General features: G+C 38.0%; 1 protein-coding gene across 7 annotated transcripts in view; it reads left to right on the plus strand.

The window, feature by feature from the left end:
• Positions 1 to 12664, plus strand: part of ENOX1 (ecto-NOX disulfide-thiol exchanger 1) — a 548229-nt gene that overhangs the window by 439024 nt on the left and 96541 nt on the right. For all 7 annotated transcript variants that reach the window (XM_027873687.1, XM_027873693.1, XM_027873694.1 and 4 more), the window contains one exon: positions 9698 to 9882. In XM_027873687.1, the coding sequence (XP_027729488.1) occupies positions 9698 to 9882 (185 nt within the window). The remainder of the gene's footprint in view (positions 1 to 9697; positions 9883 to 12664) is intronic.

Consider the following 12664-nt stretch of genomic DNA (forward strand, 5'->3'; position numbering starts at 1 on the left):
CCTTGCATGTTTTAAGCCTTAAGTAATTTTTTAAATGATTGGAGTGATAGTCTGAAAAATCTTAGCATTACGAAAACAATGCTTCTTAGGTTAACAGAACTTTATAAAGTCATATAGCAAGACAACATTTGGGACAGACATAAAGCATTTTCACCATGATAGATGGCATTGCATGGCTAATGAAAGAGCAAAGTAAGCAATAGTTAGACTCAAGCATATAGAATGTGGGGTCTTCTTTCCCCTATGGAAAGACATGTGATGTGGTAGAATTATGGTGATGCTGCATTGTCAGAAGGCTGATAGATCCCATTAACACATTTAAGCCTGAGGCTTAAGATGGGCATCCCAATGCAAGACTTATCCCTACGGCTGTCACCAAATCTACACGCATTTATTAAGTGTTATGTGCTACTGTGCTGTGTTGGAGATGCAAAGCAAGGCAAGAAGACAGTTCCTGCCTTCAAAGAGCTTGCAATCTAATGGGAGAGATAACAGTTTAACCGGACTGAATGATGCTCACTTGTAAGAGGGCTATCTTGAGTTTGGGGTACCGTCTGGGATAGTTAAGTAGAACAAAAGTAACTAGTCCTTCTAGAGCAGCCCAGTTCTCTGTTTCAGAGGACAGAAGGGAAAATATGAATGGATTCATGCAAACCCAAGACCAACCACTATAACTCAAAAGATCATTCAAAGAGCCATCAACTCAAAGAACATTTCTCCACCTTGTGAGAGTCTGTTCGTGATATTACTATCAAAAGTGAAAAACTTGTGCATAACTAGCCAGGAACAAAGGTCAAAAGGGAGGAATTGATGAGAAAGGAACATAGCAGCAACAGGATGGTGTTCTGCATATGTGGGCTGGAGAGTTAGAGGTGCCCTACTGTCCCCTCTCAGAAATATGGCACTGTGACGCAAACATGTCAGAATGACAGATTTCTGTAGGCACCTTTACTGACATCAAGCATGCGCATATATTTTAAATCCATGTTTAGGTAACCTCCACTTCCTGATGTAAATGTTTTATAAAACTGAAACTGTCAATCCAACAGTGGTAAGTGGGGGAAAAAAAAAACAAAGGAATCACTACCTTATGGCCAATTACAGGGGGAAAGGCTTTCTGTAGGAAATAGGATGAAAGGAGCCATTTGAGAAAAGACTAGCGTGAGGTTGGAAGAAATGGGCTATATATGGTCCAACATGGTGCAGGGAAAGATGGCATGCTGTAGTGGAAAGAATGCTAGATTTCAGTTTGGTGCAGTAAAAGGAGTGCTAAATTTGAACTCAAAGGACCTGAGTTCGAATCCTAACCTTGCTACTTACTAGCTATATGACCTTGGTCAGGTCACTTTCAGGAAGTAGTTTTCCTCATCTATTAAAAAAAAGAGTTAGACTAAATAACCTCTAAAGTTCCCTTTAACTCTAGATCAATGTGCCTGTGTCTCAGCTGTGCCACTTCTGGCTATGTGATCATGAGTAAATGACTTAGCCTTAGTGAACCTCCAATGTTTCATCTCTCAGATAAGGAGAGTAACACCTGAATCAGCTGAGTCACAGAGTTGCTGGGTGGAAAGCACTCTGAACTTGATGTACTCTTTAAGTTTAGAGTGTTTATTAATGTGAGTGATGGTGGTGGTGCTGATGGTGATGAGGATGTTGCAGATGGATGAGGACAGAGAGGGGAAAGTCTGAAACCTTCCCCTTCTGATTAAGCTATTTGACAGTTAAAGCAAACCTTGAGTGCCATATGAGAGGTGAAATTATAATAAGACTGAATCCTCATGCTAAACATGAAAACCTGTTATACGTCACTACCTTCCCTTCCTCCCTGCCCCCATCCTTACCCCATCTCCTTCTTCCTGGAAACAACCTAAATGAGAATAATTAAAGGTACCAGAAGCTATAGACTGGTAGGTACAAGAGATGGGAAATTAAGATTAAAGTTGCTTATTCTTTCATACTTGGATGCATTAGTGTGGGCATTCCCTTCTCCAGTGCAAATCACAGCCTTCTTGTCCTGTGTGATTTTTATCTATGTGTGTCTATTAATTCTTACAAAGAAGATCCCTAAGGCAGTTGAGGCCTTCTTCAAATGAAATTGCTTTTTTTTTTTTTCCGAGTCAGTTGGGGTTACTTGCCCAGGGTCACACAGCTAGTGAGTGTCTGAGGTTGGATTTGAACTCAAGTCCTCCTGACTCCAAAGCCAGTGCTCTATCCACTGTACCACTTAGTTGCCCCCAAATGAAATTCAAATAGAAATAGTGTTTCCCAGCTTTAGGCTTGGGGCAGGGCAAGAACAAGTAAGAAGAGATGAATCTTGTGACAAATTTGATTTTCAGAATTTTTCTCTCTTGCTTTTCTAAGGTCCTAAGGACATCCATGAAAGCCATGAATGTGTCTTGCCTAAACTTTGCATTGCCTAGTCCAGGGTTCTTCATGTATTAATTAATTAATGGTTGGTGAATTTCATATTGCCATTCTTTTTCTGCTGTGTCTTTTTTTTCAATTCAAGATTAGCCTGGTATTGAAAAAGAAATAGTAGTCTTAATGCCTTGATTTTCTTTTGTAAACAAGATAAAGGTTGTTAGGAGAGAGCTAGGGATGATAAATGGGAAAAAATGTTTGATATAGATCCTCAATTAGACTCAGCATAAACCCAGAAGCACAAGAGGAAAAAAAAATATCACATGAAGGAAGAACAGTTCCTTTAGGTTTGCTGGTTTTTTTTAAAAGGCACCTACTGCGGGTTCATCTCCCAGGTTCACCTTTAAGCCTTAGCAATAACAGACTCTAGACTTGCTTCTCTTCCCCCAAATATGCTTGTTGCCTTTCTCTCTCACCAGACAGAAACGGACGTTGTTATGCTTTTGTGTAGGTCTTACTAATAACGTCCTGTACACTGACTGCAGAGCGCTCTGCAAATATAAAATGTTATTCCAGTGCCAAGCTATAATAATAATAATAATAATAATAATAATAATAATCCAGAGAAGCTGTAGCTAAAAGGATTTCTATAAGCAATTTGGGGAAGATTGCTGCTCTACACTCTTTACACTGCTTGCTCTATTGCTTCAAATTTTGATACAAATGTTTCATTAATTCCTTCAAGAGAACTTACTGTGCTAAGCATTATGAAAGACACAAGAATGATAATAATAAACTAACACTTATGTCATCCTTTAAGGTTTGCCAAGCCCTTTATGTATGTTAACTCATTTGATCTTCATAACGTCCCTGAAAAGTAGTATAATTATTCCCATTTTACAGATAAGGAAATTGAGGCTGGGAAAGGTTGAGTGACTTGCCCAGCGTTAAACAATTAGTAACCAAGGCAAGATTTAAGCTTGGGTTTGAATCCTGAGTTGGAGTCCAGCACCCTGTGCATGGTCTTGTATCTCATGGAATTCATAGTCTAGGACCAAGAAACAGTCATGTTATTTCTTCTGGCAGTTAGTCTGGTTAACTGGAACCTCCCCAGGCAGAAGTCTCATAGTCTTTGTAATTGTGAAAGTGATCACTAACTGTGAGTGATAGAGCCGTTCAGTTCCTGATCACCTCAATTTCTTTATTTAGAAAATGGATTATACTTGTCTTGGATTTTATACTTTGGTAAGGTCCTTATAAGCAGAGGAATCAAATATAGCCCACAATACTCAAACATAGTTCACAGTACTCCAGAGTGCAGCCTTGGTTCAAGATTTAAATTTAATTGGGAAATATTTAACAAAATAAATAGAAATACAACAGAACATAGATAATATTAACATAGAGTTTTCTAAGTCAATATGAAGCCAATGGAGATCCTTACGTATGGTTTAGTGGCCCCTGTTTCTTTTTAAATTTGATACCACTGCTTGTAAGGACTCATGAATGGATATTTAAAAAAATAGTTTGTAATACAATTTGCACTAAGTAATTATATTGTTTTGAGGTGACTTCTCAAAGTCTCCTCAGTCAACATTTCTCTTGTATCTTTAGTATATAGTAGAGCTGAGGAGAATGCCAAGGAAATGATATTTAGTCACCACCCTCAGGGACTTTACTCCGTGGTGGAGAAGATAAAATGCATGGGGAAAAAACACTCAGAAACACTTATAAGGCAACATATAAGCAACTATTTTTAAAAGAATGGAAAAATATAATACTATTTCCATGGTCCTTTTGTTCTGTCAGGATCTTAACATGGTTCCTGGCCATTAAACTCAAATCTCTTGACACTGATTCATTAATCTCTACTAGATTTAGATGGTAAGTAGTGGGCAGATCTCAAAATAACCTTCTCAGAGGAGGGAAAAACCAGGCACAGAGGGTGACATTAGGTGGTTGATCAGTGTCAGAAAGGCATAAAACCCAATCTTCAAGACTTCCAGTTGGGTATGGTCTTCCCAAAACAATTCCTAAGAGGGTTCTAAAAGGAACATTTTTGGACATCTGACTAAATTTGGAGATCCACTTATCCTAGGTTCTGGAACTCAAAGATAAAAAAAAATTGAAGTAGACTCTTTCCTTTGGGACCTTTTATTAATATAATATATGAAAATATGACATATGAACAGATAACTATTACACAAGGTAGGGTGTGATAGGCTAGCAGAAGAATACAGACAAAACTCTTTTAAGAAAATTGGAGGTAACATGGAGAGAACATTTAAGGTCAAGAAATCAAGGAATGAGGTGGCAACACAAATTCCCCTTCAAATTTCTAGTAGCTTCCTATGCCTGCAACCAAGACGAGCCTTGGCAAACTAGTACATCCCAAGGTCCTACTCCCCCAACTGAAATCCCTTCATCTGGTAGAAGAGAAAACTGAAGTTCTGAGAGCTTAAATAATTTGCCCGAAGTCACATAAGAATTGAGTGGTGGAGGCCCAGATCTTCCTATTTCAGAGCCAGAGATCCTGTCATTGCACCAAAAACAATGCCCCTCTAGCTTACCCAAGGTGAACGAGATCTTGAAAGCACTTTGACTAAGAAAATGAAGAATAAACAACGGCTATCCTCTTAGCCTCCTAGAAGTTCTGACACTGTAAAGAGAAGTTTAAATATATGTATTTCCCTAGTGACACAAAGATTTACAGTTCTTGAGAACTACACATAGAGTTAGAAACAATATGTTAAAGTGTTCTCTTATTTAGTTATATCTTGCCTGAGCATGAAAAAGATATTAACATATTGTCAGGATACTGGGACAAATCCCAAAATAACTTGCATTTTTTCATATAGTGCTAATTATTTTTCAGAAGCCAGCTCTAGCTGATAACTTAGAAATTTCAATGTTTTCACCAGATCATTTACTTAAAAGAAGTAAAACATGGCATCATCTTCATCTAAGAAAACTTTGGATGGATGCTAGCTTCTCAGGAGGCAGAGATCATATTAATACAGAGAATAGTGGGTCATAGAATATGTATTACATTACATTCTGTCCAACCCAAATGCAAATAAACATTTTCCTCAACAATAAAATTTCATCTGCAAATTGATCAAATTTTATGTTATTGTCAGTTGTAGTTATCTTAGTTCCCCAGTGCTAATTTAAAAAAAAAAAACAACCTCCTTAATTTGGTTAACAGAATTCTTCTATTATATAATAAGCTTCCATTTTTCAAGGAAATTTAATAGTCTCAGTATCATTGTATTAACAATGATATTTAAAACATATGGTTGTCTTGTCCTTTTCTATTCTGTAGCACCAAGCACAGTATGGTAGGTTCATGGTACTCATTGAGCAAATGCTTAACTGATTGATTAATGACATCAAGGATCATCACTTTCCAGGTCCTTACTCTGCCTTCTGAATCATCAAAGATTAAATTGTGTTCAGTTTAGTTTTGTAGATACTCTATTGTACTCTAATTCTTTGAAAAATGTGTAAATATTATATGGTTCCAGTCCCAACTTATCCACTAGTTAACTAGGTGACCTTAGACAAATCACTTCATCTGTCTCATCTGCAAAAAGAAGGGATTGGAGCAAGGTCTTCTCCTGCCCTAACATTCTGTGACCCTGTACTAACTCTCAGTTAACCAGACTATTCTATAAAACAGAGTATCTTTTGGCATTCTACACAAGCAGTTTACTATTATTATTCTCTGCATTTCAGAAAGAAAAAAAAAAGAACAACTAGAATTTATCACACATTCATTTGCCTATTCATCCATTACACAGTCATTCAGGAGGTACATTTCATCAAGAAAACTTTGATTTTTGTGCTTTTCAAGTCTTTTAATTTGAAATAACAATATAGTTTCTGCCAGATGTTCCAAGACAGGTTGTAAAAAAAACCAAACTAAAGAGATGTTCCTAAGTTTTCATTTTCAGTCTCTTCAGAATTTTCAGCTCCTATAAATTTCAATGGGTCCAAATTTATCAGCATTTCTTTTTTCTGCTATTTCTCCTGTCCAAAAAGCCTAATATTGTCTTAAGTAAATAGCTTTTCTCTGGTGAATAGCCTCAGGGCTGTGGTCCAATTCTGATTCTTGTTTACAAACAGGTGGCTTGAAGTTAAGTGGAGTCAACATATGATTTTTCACCCTTTAGAATATTACCACATGGGTAACAAAAAAAAAATCTGTAAATATCAAGCTTGAAATCATTTAATCAAGAACATGAATCATTTATACACCCCAATTATAAAAATGTTGATAGAATTGGCTATGGTGTTGATTTTTTTTTTTATATTACAGCTGTTTTCTTATAATGATATCACATCCCTCTTCCAGGAATGCAGATGCCGCTGGGTCTTGCTTGGCAAGCTCACTGGTCATTTGGTTCAAGCAAAAATAAGAATTATCAGTGGTACCATTCCATAGGATTGTGAGAAAGGCCCCAAAATAATGGATGGTCCTTTTCTCTATATATATTTATGCTCAGATAATTTATTTAAATAATGGTGCTGGCGCATTTTGCTACACAGATTTCAGCTTATATTGCAGACTCTGCAATTCATTTGGAAAATGTAATTTCCACCCCTGCATACTAATCGATTTCTTCACAAACACCTGCTATCAGTTATGATAATAAAAATGCCATTCTAAATTGAAAAAGGGCCAAATAGAGCTTGCTAAGGAAATGACTTAAGTGTCTTTCAGTGTTGCTAATGTAGTAATGTGCTTGTAGAGCCAATACCTTTTTCCAGTCTTTGCATTTTCGGTAATTTTGCCCTGTTACATCATCCCTCTGTCAAATGAAACCTCCTTACAGTAAGTTAGACCAAAGTAGGAGTGGTTGCTATCTGAGGTTGTGAGAAAGTGATTGAAGCTGGGCTGTAAGGGGTTAAAATGTCTAGTCTCAACTCTCAAATCTATCCTGGCTCTCTTTCTGCCCTTGTGGGTTAATCTTCAAAGAACTGTAAAATTGCCTGCTCCTTTACTGTACACACCCAGAAAATAAACTTTTGTTTATCCAATTTCTCTAGCCTCTAATCCATTCAGCACACCATTACCAGACTAAATCTTCCTAAATCACAAATTTCATCCCGTCCTCCCCAGCTCAAGAATCTGTTAGAACTCCCAACTGGCTGACATTCCAGACCCTCCACAATCTTGGTCCTCCTTACTTATTCAGTCCTCTCTTTCTGCTCTCCAACATGAACACTCTCTACTTCATTCAGGCATTCTCCCTATCAGAAAATCAATTCAGCCCTATAAAGGTCATGTGACATATTCAGGGTCCCAATAGGGAATATGGAACAGAGCTGATGTTCGAACCTGGGTCCTCTGATCCCAGACCCAGTTCTCATTCCAGTATGCCATACTGACAATATTCTAAGCTTGCTCTTCTCTTTCACCTGCTCAATATCAACCTCAACAGACCCACAAAGAAAAATGGAAAAAAGCATGCCAAGTGGAAGTATTCTTTGCTGATTCCTTGTCTATCTGTAACAGTTTCTAGTAAGTTTTGTGTCAGGAGAGGGTATCAGATAAAAATCCAGGATTCTAGAGACTGTTAAAAACCTACTGGCCAGAGAAAGAACTGATTAAAAAAAGGAGTATGTACAGAATGATTTTACATGTCTAATGGTGGTCATCTCTAGGGGTATAGGGTAGGGAAGGAAAAACAAAGAAATTTACATGATAATTTTATTATATATTAAATAGCAAGTTGTACATAATAGATTCACAGTTTCATGTGTAAAATCTTTTTTTATGCTGTTATGGAAATGCTTGTTTTATTCCATAAATTAAATAAATAAATTTTTAGATAAAAAAGTTAAGCAATAACAAAAAAAGGACAAGGTACTATCATACTTATCTTTTTATGCTCAATGCCTTGCACATATTAGGCATCTAATAAATGTTTACTGATTTGGAGGGGAAAAAAAAAACCTGCTGGCCAAACAAAAGAAACTAAATTACCACTCTGGTGGGAGGAAAAGATCATTTTTAGCCCAATTAAATGGAACCTCCCTGAGGGAAGGGATTATTTTGTCTTTATGTCCCCAGCACCTTGCACATAGTAAGCATTTAATAAATGTTTGTGGAATGGAATGGGATGTAAGAAAATTTGGTGTAGGGTCAACTCAGCTATAGGTAGATTTCTCTTTCATCCTGGGAAGCCACTGTGTCTCTAGGACTATGTCAGTCCTCTTGATGTTTTAAGAAGCTTGGCCTTCCGAGATCCTAAACAGGCATAAAAAGAAAGGAATCAGAATACAGTGAATATTATCATTTGTACAAAACTCAGTACTTTAATAGTATCAGTCTGGGATTCCCATTCTGTCAGGCACTATGCCATTCATTCAATCATTCATTCAACAAGCATTTTGTGTGTACCTACTATGTGTCAGGCACTGTTCCATACAAAGGCAAAAACAAAGTCTCTGCCTTTGAGGAGTTTATATTCTAATGGACACATCGGGTCTAAAGAAAGAGGTTATGGGCATAGAACATTGTAGTAAAGGGGGGTAAGGTCACTATCTCTAGAATCAGAGAATCCAGCCTCTGAAACATACTACCTGTGAGAAACTGGGCAGGCCGTTTAAGAGCCTTGGTTTCCCCATCTGTAAAAGGAGAGGATTGAGCTAGACGCTCTCTGAAATCCCATTTAGCTCTAAAACTGTGATCCTATGGACTCTTCTTCATAAGGACTTGGGCGCAAAATAATACAGGACAGTTGCAATACTGCATATGTGGAAAATGCTTTAGCACTTTGACAATTCCGTGAGGAAGGCAAGGCAGATGGTATCATCCTCATTTTATTGATGAAGAAACTGAGGATTAGAGTGGGCAAGTGGTTGACCCGTGGTCACCAAACTATTAAGGGGTGGCAAGACTCCAGTCCTGGTCCCAAAGTCTGCTAGATAATGGTTCTCCTCTATACTGGACATATCCAATAAAGAGTGTCCTGATGATGCAGGGTGTCCCAAAAGTCTTAGTGCAACTTTAAGCTCTTAAAATTTGAGTATAGGGTGTCCCAAAAGTCTTAGTGCAGCTTTAACCTTTAATAGATCAGAATTGCACTAAAGCTTTTGGAACACTCTGTCGAATGAATCACCATGAGAAAGGACTGTGAGTTTTTATTTTTTCGTTTTTCTACTTGCATTATAGCCCGGAGTTGGCAGGGTGTTTCTTTACTCAGGTAGACAAATCACTTTCCCAGCAAGAAGCACATCAACCCCAGTGCTGCCTAGGTCTATTACGCACCACCAGGGACTTCATTGAGCCCAATTCCCGACATTGCTGTTTGTGCCCCCTCTCCAGCCCTGGCTGCTCAGGCCTACGCCCTCAAAGAAGAGAATGACAGCCTGCGGTGGCAGCTGGACGCCTACAGGAATGAGGTAGAGCTGCTGAAGCAGGAGAAAGGGCAACTTTTCCGCACAGAAGAAAACCTCACCAAGGACCAGCAGTTGCAGTTTCTTCAGCAGACCATGCAAGGCATGCAGCAGGTACGTTGGCCCCAGGCTTGAAAAAAGAAAGTGGGGCCCCTGGATCCTGGAGATCACTATTCCCCAGAGGGAGAGTTGGGAACCCCTCTGGGGTGGGTCACAGGCCAGCATGGAAGGATGGAGTGGAAATGAAATAGGAAATGCGCAGCTGGGCGAGGGGGGATGGATTTGATGTCTCTCTTTGGGGTTAAATGAAAAGAAAAGGGCAGGGGTCTGGATGTTGCTGAGTTAAATGCACATCATAGATAGATGTGTATTATAAATACATATAATATGTATTTATTATGTATATTTATATAATATGTATGTGTATATATTTACATGGGTACATATACATATATACATTTATATATATACATATATATCTATACACATATAGTAAACTATCTAGAAGAAGGATCAATGTGGAGGCTTTATTGATCATTTGACATTGGTATTTGCTTAAATACCAATAAGCCATCAATAAGTTGCTTAAAACAACTTATGTCTTATGTATATATAATATGCATATAATCAGGGATAAGTCAAGGGAGCCCCTTGATTTTCTGCATGCTTGGGAATGTGTCCTGGATGACCTCTGGGGGGGTGGGCTACATGGATCTAGTCCAGGAGATCAGGAAGCCTCCCCTAATCAACAACCTTACCAAACATACACACACAAACACATTATAACAAGAGATAGAAAGATAGATAGATATATATATACATATATATGTTCATGTGTATATATATCATTATATATCCATGTATATGGATAGATAGATATCTTAAATTTAATCAAGTTTCAATGTCAAATGGTCAATAAAGCCTTGTTATTCTTTCTTCTAGGTAGAAAAATTTTTAAGACAAAAATACCCTAAATTGGTTTTGCAAATATATGACCTTATGATTTCATGGTTCATTATTGTGTTTGTTTGCTCATGGAGAGTTCAAATCATGCCTTCTACCGCCTTTGTATCTCCACATTGCCTAGTACAGTACTGGCCACGTAACAGGAACTTGATAAGTGCTTGTTGGCTCAATGAATAGAAATGTCAGTGAGTGGCTGCTGCTGATGTCATTGCTAATCTCCCTAGAGAGATGGGGCAATTGCACGACTTGGTTTGAAAGGGTATTGACTTGGGTAGATTGAATTTGAGGGTCTGTGTTGCTTGGCTGTTATTGCAAAGGAACAGAGGTGGGCACTTTGGTGGAGAGAGAAAGGAGCATGGATTGTGGGACATTGAGACTGGGAGAGGAGAAAGCAAGAGTAGTGGTTGTCCAAGGAAATGAAAGATTCTGCTTGGGATTTAGATCCAAAGTCATCAGAGGGAGAGATTTAGAGAATTGGCAAAATCTATCCTCGTGATGTCTAATCAAAAGTTAGATGGCCTGCCTTAAGAGCAAATGAGTTCTCAGAGGTCTTCAAGCCAAGGCTGAATGACCATTCCACAGGCACATTATAGTATGGAATTATTTCCTGTTGGACTATGTTTCCTTGCAACTAAGTGTAAGATGTTGTATGATTTTGAAATTCTAGGATTAGGTATCTTGAAATCTTGAAGTATTTTTCTGGAGAGTCAATTGGCTCATTTTCTTAGTTTAGTGATCTTCATTCTATGACTCAGAGGTAAAGGTCACTTAATGATGGCCATCTGTTTCTCTCCCTGCCCACATGGTAAGACATGTGTATTCCTTTATGTAATGGTCATAGCTTACTTTTATCTAGTCCTTTAAAGTTTTCAAAATGTTTTTCAGGCATTATCTTACTTGATAATTATTTTAGTAATAATAGGAATTTACTGAGTTCCCCAGCAACTTTGGAAGGGGGAGTGCTCGGTCCTTATCACTCTGGTAATTCACATGTGGGTTTGCCCCACCTGCCATCCAAACATATTCTGGCTTCTTTAGGGCCAAGTCTATGCAGCCTGATGCACACAGAGAAGACAGGCAGGCCAGTTTGTGTTGGAACAGAATAGGAAAAGCAGTATCTCAGTAGCAGATGGAATAAGTGAGGGTGATAGATCCCCAAAGAGAATTTGAAAAGTCATGATAAAAAATTTAGCTTGTAAATTGCCTTGTGAATAGATTATAGCTAAAGCAAGTTCTAAGGTAATTTTAAAATGCAAATACACCTAGGTACCTACTTACTATTTCATAACCTGAACATGGAATGCAGTCAGATCCTAGGGGAAACTGCTGTATTAGCTTCCTTCTGGAAGCAAGATTTCTCCTTCTGTGATGGTGCTAGAATGTAGAGCTTTAGGTAATGATTTCTGATTTCAAGCCCCAACTTGTAATACACACTAGACAAATTTTCTCGATGGGAGAATATTTTCTGAAAGAAGGGGGTTTTCATTTAAATTAAGATGGGGGCAGATGGAGAACATCTAGTAACGCTTTCATTTCTAGAACTACTTACTAGCATCCTCAGGGAGAACCCTTCGTTTAGAAGGAGCTTATAGAGTCAAAAGAACAGTGGGTAAACTATTCCCTGGCATACATGGATCAGAATCTGTTTTCATGGATGGAAATGAAACTACACATCTAAGCAAAGGAGCTGTTTTATTTGTAAATTTCCAGATTAGTGCCACCATCCACATGGATGACTCTGTAAGTTCAAGACCATGAATTGCCTACAGAAACATTCAAATGATTAGAGAGATAACTATCATGGGAACATTAGCCAAGCAGAGAGGAAACAATTGAGAGGAAGGGAAATAAAATGAATCAATTGTTCGTAACAATAATAATAACGGCCCCCATTCATTGAACACTGTCTGGTTCAAGAAACACTTCCATC

The sequence above is a fragment of the Vombatus ursinus genome, unplaced genomic scaffold, assembly GCF_900497805.2.
Source record: "Vombatus ursinus unplaced genomic scaffold, bare-nosed wombat genome assembly UNPS02014802.1, whole genome shotgun sequence".
Taxonomy (NCBI): Eukaryota; Metazoa; Chordata; class Mammalia; order Diprotodontia; family Vombatidae; genus Vombatus; species Vombatus ursinus.